At 33.6% G+C, this 18,875-nt stretch overlaps 1 protein-coding gene across 2 annotated transcripts; it reads right to left on the reverse strand.

The window, feature by feature from the left end:
• Window positions 1-202: 202 nt before the first annotated feature.
• On the reverse strand, window positions 203-16,705 carry LOC143083536 (uncharacterized). Of its 2 annotated transcripts, none has more exons than XM_076259778.1 (8): window positions 16,596-16,705; window positions 14,124-14,187; window positions 11,767-12,023; window positions 9,818-10,025; window positions 8,950-9,173; window positions 8,016-8,205; window positions 3,185-3,379; window positions 203-1,665 (listed from the first exon to the last, which is right to left on the reverse strand). In XM_076259778.1, exons 1-8 carry the CDS (start codon window positions 16,608-16,610, stop codon window positions 1,343-1,345), a joined length of 1,476 nt encoding a protein of 491 aa, XP_076115893.1. In that variant the 5' UTR covers window positions 16,611-16,705; the 3' UTR covers window positions 203-1,342. The 2 variants fall into 2 exon arrangements, with proteins under 2 accessions (XP_076115893.1, XP_076115894.1); XM_076259779.1 differs by lacking the exon at window positions 16,596-16,705 and adding an exon at window positions 16,305-16,424.
• Between the last annotated feature and the right edge of the window lie 2,170 nt (window positions 16,706-18,875).

The following is an 18,875-nucleotide window of genomic DNA, read 5'->3' on the forward strand; positions in this document are numbered from 1 at the left end:
TATGAAGTTTTTCTTTTATTATTTGACGTCTTGTAGAGGTGAATCTAACTTATAAATCAAACTCAGCATTATAATTCTTTCAGTTTTGTTATAAAATATTTCATTTCATACATGTACCTAAAATTACACGTTTTTAATCAATTCTATTTCACGAAATACTTACACAATTCATACATAAAAAATACGATTGCAACTTGATAAGTACTAACCAATAAAATAAATCTTTATATTAAACATGTTCCAAAATGTATAGGCTTACACATGATATGTCTCAGTGCTGTTTTGACTGTTAATTTTTTCAGGATATCGGGTATCGTCAAAACAACTTTAATTGTTCAGATAATCAAATGTAATTTGGATAAACATGTAAATTGTACGGACATTTTAATACTTTAAGTACTGTTTTGTCTTCCCCCTTTTTTTGACATATCAACAATGTTTCATTCTACTGTATAACATTTCTTGAATTATACATTCCATTGATTCAAATTGTCAGGAAGGCTAGTTACATCTGCAGACAACCTCATATGAAGGAGGCGAATCAAGTAAACAAAACATTAGAAAGGAAGACTGGTCATATCTGCCGGACCCCTTATACGAGGGAATATTGGTAAACAAATCATAGGAATGGATGTGATCTCCTCATATGATAGATGCGTAGCTAGTAAACAAAATGTCAAGAACACACATGAAGAAGACTGGTACAGGTGGTAATACCTGCCGACTTATATGAAGGAAACGTAGCTAGTAAACAAAACGTTAGGAAGGCTGGTAATGTCTGCGGACCTCCTCATATAAAGTGTACGTAGCTAGTAAACAAAGCGTCAGGAAGTCTGGTAATGTCTGCGGACCTCCTCATATAAAGTGTACGTAGCTAGTAAACAAAGCGTCAGGAAGGCTGGTAATGTCTGCAGACCTAATATGAAGGATACGTAGCTAATAAATAAAGCGTCAGGAAGGCTGGTAATGTCTGCAGACCTCCTGATATGAAGGAAACGTAGCTAGTAAACAAAACGTTAGGAAGGTTGGTAATGTCTGCAGACCTCCTCATATGAAGGAAACGTAGCTAGTAAACAAAGAGTCAGGAAGGCTGGTAATGTCTGCAGACCTCCTCATATGAAGGAAACATAGCTAGTAAACAAAACGTGAGGAAGGCTGGTAATGTCTGCAGACCTCCTGATATGAAAGAAACGTAGCTAGTAAACAAAGCGTCAGGAAGGCTGGTAATGTCTGCAGACCTCCTCATATGAAGGAAACGTAGCTAGTAAGCAAAACGTTAGGAAGGATGGTAATGTCTGCAGACCTCCTCATATGAAGGATGCGTAGATAGTAAAAAAAAACGTCAGGAAGGCTGGTAATGTCTGCAGACCTCCTCGTATGAAGGAGGAGGATCTATTTCTTGATCATCAATGTTTTCTGACAATGATGCTAGTGGATGTGAGTCTAAGTCAGAATTATCTTGCATTGTTTCCTGTAATTGCTGGTCATGAACTGTTTCTGAATTGTCATTTGCAAATGATGCGGCCCATGTTTCTATGTCGGGAAAACGACGAACGTCTCTGATGTTTTCTGAAATGTCCGGACCTTCGTCGCTTGATTCAGACGCTGTCGGTTGATCTGCCTTTCTTTGATATATACTGTTCTGCATGTAGTGCATATTTAAAACTACAATAAGAGGAAAATGAGATTCTTATATGGTATCATTTTTCAATTGTTTATAACTGTTTAAATTGAATATGGTATTTAAAAGGGGTAGTATACATATTTGACTGAGAAATAAACAATTCTATCAAACTCGACTTTGCGTACGAGTAAATCTTCGATTGAAAATGTTTTCAAAATCATACTAGAAGCTTCTTGAAAAAAAACATCCCTTTTGTTTTAGATAGATCTATCAGCAATGTTGTTAGAATTCATGCCTATATTTCTGTCGGAGTTGGGCCAAGTTTTTTTTCAAATGTTTTTAATATTTCCTATTCTGAACTTGTGATTTGGTTATACATTGTTATTTCTCATAGCCTTTGTTCAAATCATTCGAACAATTAACATAGAGTACTTCGAAGGTAAGTTAAATCGCAATTAGTTTACTGCAAAAATAACTCATAAATAGGGGACTTACAACCATATAAAAATGTTTGTATCTGAACTGACGAGATGCATAAATTATAATAATCCAATTAAAGCGCAGAGACAGAAGAGTGGCCTGTACTTAAATTGTGTAGAAATCTCGTATTATCAGATTATAGTTGTATAGAATGATGCACTTTTGCACTTGGTATCAATTATACAGCTTTCTCCATTTCTATCAAAAGTAGAATTATAACATGTACAAATGTATAACACAGCGGTATGTGTATTTACAAAGACAAGTTGAATCTAAAGTACTTTTTGTACATGTTGTTTGTACATTTTTTTAATACTGTGGATTCATTTATTTTCGTGGGTACTAATTTTCGTGGATTAAGGAAACCTGACACTTTCGTGTATATTTTGTTTCGTGGTTTTTCCAAAGTCTTCAAACAAGCCAATGGAAAATTTACAATATGTTGTACATTTAAATTCGTGGTTATCCTGTACCCCCGAAATCCACGAAAATTGGTATCCAACGACTATCAATGAATCCACAGAAAGGTATATACACCACTCCAATAACTAAACCGAATATATTACTTCATTAGCATGTGCGATTTATGTATGCATACCCAAGTCAGCAACCAGTCATTCACTATTTATCGTTGGAAGTTGTCTGTAATATTTGATATGTGTTTGTTGTTCTGTATATGTTTAATACACAAGGCCGTTGGTACATATATTTCAGTTTGAACTTTTGTACTTGTCAGTGTCTTTTGCAACTGACAATGAGGAATGCGTTTTGCTCATTGTCGAAGGCCATGCGTTACAAATCATTGTTCAATTCTACATTATATGTATACATATATGAAAAAACATCAATAATCGTTATCGTCAGCATCGTCAATATCGTCGTCTACATCATTATCAGCATCGTCAATATCGTTCTCATCATCATTATCAGCATTATCATAGAAGTCGTCATTAATATCGTCAAATTCGTCGTTGAATCATTATTATCGCCATCTGCATTGTCATTGTCATCGTCATCGTCATCGTCATCATTGCATAAAATCCAAAATTTAAATAAATCAATAGTACAAACTGTAATTACCTTGCCTCGGCTCACTATCCTCACTATTTCTAGATCTTTTACATTTATATTTACAAAAACATCCACACATCACTATTAAAGTACAGGAAACTATAAGGGCAATAATCAATGTTTGGTTTTCACTTTCATCGTCATCATCATCAGATGGCGAGTTCCAATCCGTATCATCAAAGTCATCAGTCCATGACGACCATTCTGCAATTAAATGTAACAAAGCGTTTGAAAATACTAACTAAAATATTCATTTGGAAAAAGATAATAATTTGTACCACTCGTAAATTTTCTTTTCTTTTTTTTCCTGATTTGGCATTCACACTGTCGTATTTCGAACGGCACTAGTGAGTTTTGTATTTAGAAAGAAACATGCATTTGGCATATCAATCAAGTGAAACTGCGAGCTACTGCTCACTGATGATACCCCGCCGCAAGTGGATAATATTAATAGTGTAAAAATATGCAAGTGTTCGGTAAACAGGAAGTTGTCGAGTGATAAATCTGAAAACGCATCAGACGGTATACATTTGTAACTGACTTATATAAATCCTGAAACCAAATTTCAAAAATCCTTGTATTGTACTTCCTGAGAAAAATGTGACGAAAATTTTCGACTAGGCTATCATGTGTAAAATCATACAAGTGTTCGGTAAACAGAAAGTTGTCGAGTGATCAATCTGAAAACGCATCACACGGTTTAGCTGACTTAGATAAACCCTGAAACCAAATTTCAGAAATCCTTGTATTGTAGTTCCTGAGAAAAATGCGACGAAAAATATTCATGGGACGGACGGACTGACGGACTGACGGAAGGTCAGACAGAGGTAAAACAGTAAACCTACCCTTTTTTAAAGCGGGGGTATAATTATAAGCTTAGAGTCGGTTTTACCACTAGGATTGATCGTAAGTCATGAACAACATGAACAATCACTGGGGTTGAGCTGATGACCGTACCTGCATTCACGGTCATCCCAAGATGTCGGATGAAAAATTAGGTCAGTATCTGTATTGTCTGTTAAAGTGTTTCTATATCATTTTCTTTACAAAACATACATTGATACGACGTAAATTTATAAAAGATTCATACGGAAATCACTTATTACTACCGAGAAATGTGCATGAAACAGGAATTTCGATTTGAAAAAATCGCTCAGATGACCGTAAATCACAATCGAGATGACCGTTATAGAATCGCCGATTCATAACAAGGGGGGCCGTAATTGGTTTTAAGTTGACCGTAATTTATAAATGATGACCGTAACTTTTAAAGGATGACCGTCAATTCTAAGAAATATCCGTATTTATATAACTACTTTTTTGTATCAAATGATTAATCGTGTTGGTATAAATGTATTTATATGAGAGTATTATCCTATAGGTAGAAGAAAATAAGACGTGCTTCAAATACATAGTTCAACATATGTATCTTTTTTTTTACAGTGGAGGGCTTAATTTTTTAAATGAATTCGCAACAATACATGCACATGAACAAGTTGGGAAAACATGCAACAAAAAAGCAATAAAATGACACCTTACAAGTAAAATATAAACTAGAGGCTCTCAAGAGCCTGTGTCGCTCATCTTGGTGCATATTAAACAATGGACACAGATAAATTCACGACGAAATTGTGTTTTGGTGATCGTGATGTGTTTGTAGATCTTACTTTACTGTACATTCTTGTTGCTATCTCTATCTATAATGAACTTGGCCCAGTAATTACAGTGGAAAATATATTCTAAAAATTTACAAAAATTTAAAAAAAATTTATGAAAATTGTTAAAAAATGACTATAAAGGACAATAACTCCTTAAGGGGTAAACTGACAATTTTGGTCATTTGACTTATTTATAGATCTTACTTTGCTGAACATTATTGCTGTTTACAGTTTATCTCTATCTATAATAATATTCAAGATAATAACCAAAAACAGCAAAATTTCCTTAAAATTACTAATTCTGGGGCAGCAACCCAACAACAGGTTGTCTGTTTTGTCTGAAAATTTCAGGGCAGATAGATCTTGACCTGATAAACAATTTATCCCCTAACAGATTTGCTCTAAATGCTTTGGTTTCAGAGATATAAGCCAAAATCTACATTACGCCCCTATGTACTATTTTTAGCCATGGCGGCCATCTTGGTTGGTTGGCAGGGTCACACCACACATTTTTAAAACAAGATACCCAAATGATACTTGTGGCCAAGTTTGGTTAAATTTAGCCCAGTAGTTTCAGAGAAGAAGATTTTTTAAAAGAATACTAAAATTTTAGAAAAATTGTTAAAAATTGATTATAAAGGGCAACAACTCCTTAATGGGTCAACTGACAATTTTGGTCATTTGACTTATTTGTAGATCTTACTTTGCTGAACATTATTGCTGTTTACAGTTTATCTCTATCTATAATTATATTCAAGATAATAACCAAAAACAGTAAAATTTCCTTAAAATTACCAATTTAGGGGCAGCAACCCAACGACGGGTTGTCCGATTCATCTGAAAATTTCAGGGCAGATAGATCTTGACCTGATAAACAATTTTACTCCTCTCAGATTTGCTCTAAATGCTTTTGTTTTTGAGTTATAAGCCAAAAACTGCATTTTACCCCTATGTTCTATTTTTAGCCATGGCGGCCATGTTTTTTGATGAAATGGGAATTAAAACACAAACTTAATTCTAGATACCCTAGGAATCAATCAGATGAAGTTTGGTTTGAATTGGTTCAGTAGTTTCAGGGGAGAAGATCTTTGAAATAGTTTACGACGACGACGACGACGGACGGACGACGACGGACGCCAAGTGATGGCAAAAGCTCACATTTCCTTTTAGGAAAGGTGAGCTAAAAAGCGGTGCACAGCCTTCAACTACAAGTCAAAAGATTTTTTTTTCTGGGATTCCATTTAATGACATATAATAAATACACCTTTTTAAAAATGCCAATCCATGTACACCCATTGATATTATATCGTCTTTGATTGGTCTTCCACTTTGTCTTGCAAATAAAATAATAGAAAATGTTGTTTTTTTTTAAATAATACGACCAAACAAGTGAAGGTGAGCTCCAGCAAAATAGACCCTTAAAATAGTCTTGTAAGAATAGTATATAACAATGGGGAATCTTGTCAATTTGTATATATATATATAATACAGAAGTGTCATTCATATATCAAGACAAATTAAAATTTTAATCTGCTTCCTCTGGAACCATACACATGGGCTCGTTTAATTAAAAAAAAATTATGCTCCATTCTTTATGGGCATTATGTTTTCTGGTCTGTGCGTCCGTTCGTCTGTTCGTTTGTCCGTCTGTCCAGCTTCAGGTTAAAATTTTTGGTCGAGGAAGTTTTTGATAACGTTGAAGTCCAATCAACTTGAAACTTACACATTTTCCCTATGATATAATCTTTCTAATTAATTCTAATGCCAAATTACAGTTTTATCCCATTTTCACGGTCCACTGAACATAGACAATGAGAGTTTAGATGAAGCATTCGTGTACTCTGACCTTGACAATATGAGAAAAATTTAAGCGACAGATTGCGAAACAAAAATTTATCGCAAGAAAAAAAAATAATAATCAGAACAAATACAATAGATTTTTCCACAGAAAAGTGGAAAGACCTAATATTAATATCCTAACTCAAGTTATTCCGTAATTCAAAATTGCGTCATATTTTATACAAATAAGGTCGTTGGTTTTCTCGTTTGAATTGTTTTACATTGTCATATCGGGGCCTCTTATAGCTGACTATGCGGTATGATCTTTGATCATTGTTCAAGACCGTACGGTGACCTATATTTGTTAATGTCTGTGTCATTTTGGTCTCTTGTGGACAGTTGTCTTATTGGCAATCATACCACATCTTCTTTTTTTTTTTTTATATCAAACTAAATTTCAATACCGGTTCATAAACATATAATTCACTGTTTCAAATTATGTACGAATAAATGTTGACGACCAATGGAAAACGTTTTATTACTAGTCGAATAACTGTTCTGATCAGATATAAAACAACTAATTATTAGCCACATTGTTAAAAATATACCTTATCCTGATTTGTGCTGAAATAATCAGCATACCTTTTATTGCAAATTAGAGCGTACTGGTTCCTGGAAGTTTTATAGTACAAAAAAGGGTATTTCTGATCTCAACAACAGGACAAATATGCCCTCTTATTAAAACGTTATATTCTTCTTAGGATTTATAGGAAACTTTAAACAATGGTCCTACAGTGATTTCAGTTGTTACCAAAATTACCCAAATATTTCACCTATTGACAAAGATACGAATATGCATAGGAACTATTTTGTTTAATATATGTACTACTTTTCGACCGGGCCTACAATTAAGGTTATGTACCATCTTATTGGATAATTTTCTGCAACTGATATTTTCTTATTTCTAAAGAATAAAATGATTGGTTAGTTTAGTTTAAACATATATATTTATAGTGGATTGGGAAACAAGTTTTGCAACTTATATTAAACCTTTCCACTTTGCGGGAGCGAGTGCTGCCTTGTAGTGGCATTAGCCTGGTCATTTTCGAAATCTACAAGAGTGTCTTTAACGTGCAAGATATAAGGCTCTCTCTTAACACGGGTCCGCCATTCATCGTCCCCCTCCGACGGACTATCAAAGTTTCTCAAGACCATACTCGCAAATGGTGTCAAGGGAGAGTCGAAAATTCAGTTCCTGAAATTTTCATCCCGAAACGGGAATTCAACAAGGAACCTTTTGTGTTAGTAGCCGGGCGCACTAACCACTACACCACGGCTCTCATGGTTGATTGCTTATGGAGTCGAGCTTTGTTCCGTTCAATTGCATACATAATGGACATTACCTTTTGGTTTAGGTGTTGGAATTGGACATATATATGTATTTTTATTTTCAGGAATGACTTGAATTTCCACATTGCATCTGACTGTAGCTCTACAACCCCAACTGGAATCGTCACCAAAGGTAAATTCAACTCTTTTGTCTTTTAAATTCCAAGGAAGACACCATTTTTTCTGCAAACTGTCTTTTAATATCTAAAAGAAAGTGAGACGACATTTGTTTAATTAAAATATACAACGATGTACACAATGATTGCGTTATTTTAAAGTGATATCTGAACCCTTTTGAATATCACCAGCAGAGTGGTCATTGCTCCTATGCCGACATGAAAATCATTGAAATAGCTAGTTTTTTTTATATAAAATTGACCCATTGGTATTTTCCATCCCTAAGTAAATTGGTAAAAAATAATTGAATAAGCTTGTTTTATTGAAAACTCTAAACTGGTGAAACAGAAAAATCTTGAAGTGAGGTTCCCAAAATTCATAAACCGGCTGTCGTAAGAGGAATTAAACACACTGATTGATGATGCCGTTGATGTTCGTACTATTGTAAAATAAACTTATGAACAAATTAAATCATATATCATCTAGAAAAAAACCTACTTGCATGACTATTTTCTTTCTGCTAATTGACAATTGCCTTACAAATAGATATAGGAAGATGTGGTATGAATACCAATGAGACATCTCTTCATCCAAGTAACAATTTATAAAAGTAAACCATTATAGGTCAATGTACGGCTTTCAACACGAATATTTTTTAAAGAACCTTGTCATTGTTGACCTCTGAATAATTTGCTCTAGGTTTTCAGACGTACACGTAAATGTAGGTTTGTGTTTGCTACGTATATTCCACACACCGATTATTATTAATATGGTCATCTACAATTACATTCAAATGTTAAGCAATGTCTTAATTATGTATAAATCTCATACCAATACAGAGTTGTTGTCAATTTTCACTTTGGCATTGCATACATTTGTTCCCCAAACAAACATGTACTGGTGTGTTTTAAAACATATTTGAGCGGAATCCTTGACATCAAAAGCTATAGAACGACATGGTGGACACCGTCCATAAGTGATATAGTTTGGAAACTTATATAATAATTCTATATCTCTACCACCGGCACAAACGTCACGTCCACAGTAATCTGTTACTACAATAAAAATATGTAATTGTAAATGCATTCATTACTGAAATAGGTATTACTTAGATAAGTATTTACATTAAAAAAAAACATCAGTTACATGTTTCCAGATAAATTAACAATTTATCATAAACCATGACAATTGTTTTTAAATAACTGTACCATGTCTAACATGTAACTAAAGCATGACCATTAAGCTATTCACGTGCTTTAGTATTTAAAATCCTTCAAACTCATAGATAAAATTCAAGTTGCTGACTTTAAACATTTGCTAAAAGCATAAATCCCTTAAAAAAACACGTAGGATCCAAAATATTAACAAGCATTTGGGTTTACTTTTCATGTGTTCTTTATTCTACCGAAACTACGTGTGTATTATCATATGTAAAAGGCTTGTTACACAAAAAAATATTATAAGCATATCACCATGATCATATGTTTATTGACGAATTCAATTTAAAAGCTTGGGATCAATAACTTATGACTAAATCATGACACAGTCACTTTATAAAACCAGCTGGTATGAACTAACTATCCCAGCATCATGACCAAAAAGTTCGAAAAAATCAAGAAAAAAATAACATTTTGAAAGACGATTTAAAAAATAAAGCATTCATTTCGACAAAGAACTACATTTTTTTTACCATACTTACGCTTCTTTTTTGGTATTCCATAAATTGTAGGCGTTCGGTAGCATGACCAGCAGGGACCAAATGTGATATTAGTCATTATCTTGTCAAATCTGGTATTGATGTTATCAATGTATGTTGTAGTATTCACAACAGAACGAACATACCGCAGAAATATGGCTCTGGTGGGAAAATGACCGGTCCATGAAGGATTAGAATCACAGTCTAGAGTCTGTGGAAATAATTAATGTATCTTGTACTATCACGATTACCAAGTTGAGAAGTCATTTACGATTAATTAGTTATCAAAGGTACCAGGATTATAATTTAGTACGCCTGACGCGCGTTTCGTCTACATAAGACTCATCAGAGACGCTAATATCAAAATATTTATCAAGCCAAACAAGTACAAAGTTGAAGACTAATCTGACCCTTATGTTTTTTAGAGACGGTGTATTAAGGAGGTAGACCTAGGTTAAGGGAAATAACTCTTAAAATCATCAGTATGTTTGTGTCAACCATTTTTTAATAATATATTCTAAGCTTCTAGGTTACATAGACTATTTTCAATCTGTTTCAGGTAAATGCTTAAAATACATTGATGAACTTGACTTTTACAAACGCTTCACTGATTTAAAGAGTTATCTCCCTGAACCAAGGTCTACCCCCTTAACAAGACATTTATTGAGTCAGTCAGTTGAAATCAACCCTTCGTAAATTGTATGGACGCTATTGCGACTCGATTGCAAATTGACCGGTACGGAATATCCGTTTCACAGATGATATTGGATACTGTATGTTCCTTATGTTGTAATTACAATCCCCGTCCCATTCCACGAATGAAGCTAGGGTACAGAATAATACTATTTACCGGGTTTGTAATAATATGAGCAATACGACGGGTGCCACATGTGGAGAAGGATCTACTTGCCCTTCCGGAGAACCTGATATAATTCCCCGTCTTTTTGGTTCGGGTTCGTGTTGCTTTTTGTCTGGTTTTCTTTGTGTACTATTGTTCGTCTACAATGTATTTGTTTCCTTTTTGGTCATTTGTCATGGCGTTGTCAGTTTTTTTTATCTATGAGTTTGAACGTCCCTCTGGTGTCTTTTGCCACTCTTTTAGAGAGAAACCCAACAAAATAAATTACAATATACACCTGCAGTGATTCGTATTATTGTTTGTTCACCTAAGTAAACAGTTTCTGAAAATAAGACCTGCCAATACCTAATTATGACTGTGTAATTAAAACCAGCAATACAAGCGCTGTTCCTTTGCGTTATGAGATTTTTGCTGTTCATGTATTGATATTGTGTCATGAGAAGATGTCCTATATCTTTTCTGTTATATTGTTACATCATATTTATGAACAGATGTTGAGTTACAAAAATAAAAATTGGTCAGACTGTCTGAACTGATCAGAATGAGATGAAGTGAAATTGTTTTTAAATATCTAACACCATGAGTTCCTCAGTTTGAATAAATGTGAAGTAGAATAAATCTTCAAAAAATGCATAATAGCACGTTTATGACTTCAGAATGTATGTCCAATCTTCCTCACTAGTTAGATACGCACAGCCAAGCAACAGCCCAACCAACATCACCATACCATCGGCCGGCTTATTCAAACCCGGCCAGAAATAAACTTCTAATGTAAACATGATATAAAAAAATGCATTTTTCTACACTTTTTATTGAATATTCTCGAGCTAGAAAACAAATAATTGAAGAGAAGAACACTTAAGCGGAGAATGAAGACAGGCTGACAAGACAGTCGTCTGCGGAGGAATATTGTTTTTCACCTTCATTTTGCTTGTTTACCGTCTAATTGACACAAATTAAGTGCGGAGGAAACTTGTTTTTAGAATGACTGTGTTTTTTTATCAAAGTGTGTTGATGAATCATAAACGTGCTGGTATAGTTTTGAAATTAACCGAAGAAAGCTGTGACATTATTGTAAAAAAAACCAGTTTACCTCAATGTTTCTATTAGTTATAGGATCTCCAGGGTAAATTTCTACTTTATATTCACAATCAAGGCTGCTCTCCAAGGAAACTGTCACTTCTATTCTGCTTTGCATGTAGGTACTATATTCCAGTTTAACTATATAATAACATCCGTCGATGTCGGAAACGTTACCGCTTTCATTCCTACGTAGTATAAGCTGGACGTCTTTATTTTGCCTGGTCGACAGAACATCGGTATTGCAGTTTTCACTGGTAAGATCAACAACTGTAAAACATTAAATTTATCATGGTATGCAATATAACTATGCAATATTCAGTGTACAAATGGCACTGAGAATTTAAATGACAGAGTGACATGTTGAGGATTGTGTTTAGATTATATAATGATAGCATCATTGACATATTTGTTTATTATCTAAACCATGTGTATGTCAAACATATCCAAATACTTATGAAACACCATAAAAAGTTGTGCTAAGCTCATACCTCAGGGTGTCCTACACTAACACAGTTGGATCAGATATCCAATGTATGCAGGTCTTTGGTTTTATACATTAGCAAGAAGATAGTTATAAGAAAATATGGTACGAGTGCAAATGAAACAACTCTCCATCCAAGTTACAATATGTAAAAGTTTACCATTATAGGTCAAATTAGTGTCTTCAACACTGAGCTTTGGCTCACAGCGCCCGGAACAGTGTAAAACCATTCAAACAGGAAAAAACGGTCAAATCTATATAAAATCGAGAAATAAGAAAAAGGTATGAGCCACATCAAGAAACGACAATCACTAAACAAGTTTATGAATGTATTGATTTTTTGTCTTTTTTTTTTGCGTTGAGGGCGAATTTCTACTTGGTACTCTAAACGTGCAATGTCTGATTTTGTAAATGATAGAAAAGAAGAGTTCCTGTTACCAGATGATGCTGCAATGTAATGTTTATTGTGTATAGAGCTAAAAAAGCAATGTCTATTGTACGTATACCCTAAACGTATATTCTGTAGTGCACGCAGATCCTAAACGTGTAATGTCTATTATATTTAGAATGTGTATCATTCCAGGAGTCGTCCGCTTTGAACAGGTTTTGCTGTAAACAATTAAAAAAAGGAAAAACAAATTTCCTATTGCCAGATAGTGATGCCTTTACCAATGTTATTGCATCGCTTTCCTTCAATAGTAGAGGGGGGATATGAGGGGTCCTGATCCCGTAATCCCGGGCTTAAAAAACAAAATCCCGAGGTCCCGAATTTAAATAAAGTAAATCCCGACATCCCGAAATCCGAAAAAAAGGATTCCCGGATCCCGAAAGGGTAAATCCCGAAATCCAAAGCTTAAAAACACCCGATCCCGGAGTCCTGATAAAGGTCCTATCCCCCCTTTCATAGTACACTGCTTGTTACTGTGGCAATCAGACTCCATATTCAGGCAAAACGGTCGTGTTATTAAGTATTTAGTTTCGTATGTTGAAGTTTCTATACTGTTGTTTATCTTTTGATAAAAACAAATCGGTAAGGTTGAGTTTTCTCTTCGGAAGTATTCCTTGGTAGCATAAAACGGAGGAGCTGTAATTTTATTTCGTAATGATACGTAGTTTACTTTTTGGATGAAGTCTAAGGAACACTTAAATGATATCAAAGCAATATCATAATATGTACCTCCCTAAAACGCCTAGATCCCTTCGAACATAATGTTATAAAAACATAAACCCGTCTAGATATTTACATGGTTAAGGCAATTCAAAAGTGAGAAAAAAATGTGCTTAAAAATGCGATTGTTTCAGAATATTCACGTGTTTTTCAGAGTGCAGTATGAGGCCGACAAAATATTCACTATAATTGATTTTAACAAACTTGTGGGTTTCAAATCGTTACTTTAACATGAATTTGCGTCTTTGTTGACGACTGCATGATCAAATAAGGTTTATCATTGGTTTCTAAACGTCCAGTGGCAAATATTTCATGCATATTTAGGACGAGAACAATTAACAGTAAATACAATAGAAAGGTCCTGTCATAGAAACCGTCCGGGACAAAAGTCTTCGAAATTTGAACTGCCTATTTGTATTAATTTTTTCACGAGACATCGGATTTAACGTTTGACATACCAAATGAACACCTACTAATTGTTTAACACTGTATATGTTATCTTTTTGTTATTGATGTTTTTGGGGATAGGTGGCGTCTTTGTATATTGTTTCGTTGGCGTATATGTATACCCCTAATCACCTTTATTCACTTTTTAATGTATTATTCTTATCTTGTTTCTATTCCCTATTACATTTATTTTGAAATGTCTCTTCTATCATAAGTTATTAACTATTTAGTATGAGATTAGGAATTATAATTTGCTAAGATGCATACATACCTTCTTGTACAGTAATAGATGCTGTATATATTAACAAGAGTAACGCTACGGAGACAAAATGGATCTACAATGAAAAGAATAAAGGGTAGATTTACTTTATTGTATGAAGGAAATATCCAGATTTGTTCTTAGTTGACGTCCTTAGATGTTCTCCAAACACCAATCGTAAAGCCCACAGGTACTTGTCTAAAAAATAATCTTATATATATCTTGATAAAAATTATGTAATATTTAAGGAATGACTGTAATATTTTTTCTGTCTATTCGAAATAACATAAAAGAAATGTGGTGCGTAGCGGGTTATTTTAAAGCGTGCACCATATTTTTTATGTTATTTCGAATAGACAGAAAAAATATTACAGTCATTTCGTATAATTTAATTCTAAACTCCATTTTAAACCGGAGTAAACCATGAAAAAACGTTGATGACCTCACGGTCACATGACAATATTATGTCTATGAGCTGATAAACCAAACAACGTCAGCCGGATCAGAAGACGCGTTACATCCGAAATTAAATTTTGTAAGGTATATAGGATTTTTTTTTGAGACAAGTGCCTGTGGTATAGGCATGCTATTCAATAGACAATAATAGTGCATTGACTTGACATATCAACGATATAAGGATGAGGCTTAGAAACGGGGAAATGCGAGGCTGTGCCGAGTATTTTCCCCATTTCGGGCCGAATCCTTATATCGTTGATATGTCAAGTCAATGCACTATTATTGTCTGTATACTGCAATCTAAAAAAACATTTTCAATTGTTGTTTATTGTGTTAATGTTATTTATTTGATTTAAATATTGGGGAAAATCCCACTTTAAAAAGGCCTCATATCACACAGACGGAGAAATATAAAACACGATGAAATGTACATCATTACCGCAATCAATGATGAACGAATTCGTTGCTTACTAAAATATCATCAATAAACATAAAACATAATGATTTATAGGTTGCAAACAAAAAAATATTAATAAGTGAAATATGTTTTCCTAAAAATTGCAAAAGAAACAAGTTTGAGTCGTTAAACGCATCGTTGTTTACATTGGAAATAAGAACAGGTTGAAGAGGTCGTATGAATAATTAAATATAATTTCGACAATTTCTATTCAAATATTCATGAGGAAAAGTGATATCAGGTCAGTGACCGTATATGGCATAGAAATATACAGTCAACGCATTTTGACTGCTCAAATAGAACGAGTGCAGTATAAAATATTGTAGGTCAAGGTTAGGGAGTTACCATTTAATTTCCATGGGGGCTGTGGATGAAAAATTGTGTCCTGATTTTTTTAAGTAATAATCTCTGGCCTGTGTATCATTTTTCACTGTATTCGGTCCTGCCTTTTTTGATAAGTTAACCGGTCTTTTTTACATAAATTATCATCCTTCCTGGGTTTTTTTTCCAAGTTGCTTATATGGTAACTCTCTTATTTAATCCAGCTGCATTCACTGCAACGGACAGCGGCTGGACTTTTCCTACGGAGCAAATCACATTATACAAGTATAAGTTGTCTGAATTTTATAGCTGTTCTACTTCTATACATGAACTGTATAGAAAAGTGGATTGTGAAGTTATTATGACTTGTGTTTTATTTTTTTAGGGGACCGTGGGTCTTTTAAATTTCTCTCTACTAATTTACCAATGTCATCAGAGTCCAAACTCGTTCTATTAGTGGTAGCTGATGTTTCTTTATGTATTTGTTTTCTATTTGAGAAAATATCATCAGTATACTTTGAACTCAGAGAATATCAGCTTTTCCACAGTTAATTCAACCACATATATTATTTACCTCACACAAAGACAGAATTAAGAACATAATAATTATTCTTGAAAACATAAACAAATGTATGTATGTTCTTCATTCATCAATTATTTTAAAATGAGGGGACCTTGTATTGTGTCTTGCTTCAGTCTTCCAGATCAAATCAATCAATAATATGGAGCTCTTGCGTAAACGTAGTATAAAAACTGTATTTTTTTGTTTTTTACAATGTGCATTGCATTATGTCAACGTTAAAAAGAATGGGAAATAAATTGATTTCCAGATATCTTTCCAGTCTTTTAACCACATTGAAATTTGTTAATTGAAAACAGAGAAAGAACCGATATATAACGCGTAAAACAATACAAATAGACTAAAACAAACAAGTTATGTGTTGTTGATAAATACAAACCTATGTGATCGATCTACCTATTTCAAATATTCAATGAATCATGCATGATAATCAAAATGTGTAATTTCTCCGTTTGATAATCATTTCCTCAGTCAAAGATAGTTCAATGCCATAACACTATTCATGATCATACTTGATCCTCCGCTGAGGAAAATTAAGGTCGATACACAATATCTAAATATATATATATACTTTAAGAAGTATGTGTGTGTTATCTATTGATTAAAGAATTTTCTTGATAAAATGTACAACGTTTTGTTAAATCTTTATATGAAACAAATATTGACTTACGAGTGAAAAAAACATGTTGTTGTTCCAATAACATAATGAATTATCGTCATATATCGATCAATATAATCGATAACTGCCTGGAATAAGTGATTATAATCCTCAGTTATCATACGGAATGGTGTTGTTGGCTACACACGGAATCAAAATTAACAAGTAAAGATTGAAAAATGTAGGGGGTAAGAATGTGTGTTATTGGAATAAAGGAATCTGGTGGCCTTTGCAATTAATTAAAATATATTTGAATACATAGTTATAAATGTAGCGGTTTTTTTTCTAGGTTATACTATAATTACCATATCAAAAGCTAACGTTCTTACTGCCATAACTCTCTATATATAAAAATTAAGATATATGTGCATTGTCGGAAAATATAAAATGTATTTGTATGAGCTTTAAAAACACGACGAAAAACGAGACTCGTCGAGCTTTTCTCATGTTTCGCAGCGACGACAATATTCGTACATTGTTTTTATCCTGCAATTTTCAACCGGCACTTGAAACTTTAGTTATTAAAATTGTCTCCAGAAAAGAGGACCCCAAATAAAATGTTGCGGCAAAAAAACCATCCACATTTCCACTTGCTGAGTAACAGGAGATTTTCTTTGTATAAATAAAGCAAACACTTATATGTCCACATGCTATTTATTGTGTAATAGTCAGAATAAAACGCTGTCTGTATTTACCAGAAACGTAGATGCATTTTGAAAGATTTCGTTTCAAATCCGAAAATACAAATCAATTTAAGCGTGCTACAATTTGATTTGCGGCAGGGGGCAACCTCTGTCCTGCTTCTTTTTTAGTTGCTTCATGTAAGTTGCTCATCCTGCCTTTCTTTTACCCAAAACTCATTTTCTGCTTTTTTCGAATTTCATCCTACCTCTACCTATACAAATAAAAGGGTAGCTCTTCCCTTATTCTGAAAGTGTTACTATATCTGGAAAATGAATGGAAGATAATGACTGTCACACTCTTTCTGTTATAAATATAAAATTAATTGCTATTTTTATGCCCCATTTATGGGCATTACGTTTCTGATCTGTGCGTCCGTCCGTTCGTCTGTCCCGCTTCAAGTTAACATTTTTGGTCGAAGTAGTTTTTGATGAAGTTGAAGTCAACTTGAAACTTAGTAAACATGTTCTCTATGATATGATCTTTCTAATTTTAATGCCAGATTAGAGATTTTGTCCCATTTTCACGGTCCACTCAACATAAAAAATGATAGTGCGGATGGAGCATCTGTGTACTTGGGGCACATTCTTGTTTATAAAAAAAAAAGGAAAGATAAAATATAGTTATGTATTACCTCTACAAAATGTACATGAATGTAAATCATTTGAATGAAGTCCTCTAATACATGTATATAATGAAGCTACCATTTGATCATTATGGGAGTGGGGTGTCCTATAATTTTTTCACTCTATTCGGTCCTGCCTTTTTTATAATTCCCCCATAAGAATTAAATATGGGGCTTCCTATACTTAGGGTACAGTCTTTCTTTATATTGTCCCGTATCGCCTCGACGTGTTAGTGTGTTAGCTATGAGTGTGGGAGATCGTGTGTTCGAACCCTGCCCGGGTCCGAAAATAATGGGGGGTTTACAGTAAAATCAGGTTTAAAATAAAATGTATACTATAACAAGGTAGTCTCCACATCAGGGTAATGCGCATGTGAAAATAATGTAAAAAAAGGTAACGATTTTTAATTTACTTGTATATTGGTTTTGAAATAAAATGTTCAATTTAATTTATAGTCTTACTGTTATAATGGATTGCTAACAATATTAATATTTTGTATAAAGTACAGTCTTCAAACTCTCTAATATTGGCCACTGGATGTTCTAAACCATCTTCCACATGACGACACGATTGCGTGCAGTTTCAAATGTACCTGTATATGCACATCTGTGTACATAATTTTAATACAGGAAATATATGAAGAAGCATCTGTGTTGGTCATCTTTGGAACGCCACAGCTGTCTTATGTGGAACTCTGTTCTTACATTATGTTGTTTTATCTTTACTTGATGCGACTTTGTCTTAACGAAACCAACTCGAGTAATGACAAAATCATATTAAGTAATGAAAAGACTATATTAAGTAATGAAAAGACTATATTAAGTAATGAAAAGACTATATTAAGTAATGAAAAGACTATATCAAGTCAGTACAAAACCATATCGTGTAATATAGAAACATCATTAATTAATGACTATTCCACATTAAGTTATATCAAAACATCATTACGCAATGTCATAACTATATTATGAAAAGACACAATAAC

The sequence above is a fragment of the Mytilus galloprovincialis genome, chromosome 7, assembly GCF_965363235.1.
Source record: "Mytilus galloprovincialis chromosome 7, xbMytGall1.hap1.1, whole genome shotgun sequence".
Lineage (NCBI taxonomy): Eukaryota > Metazoa > Mollusca > Bivalvia > Mytilida > Mytilidae > Mytilus > Mytilus galloprovincialis.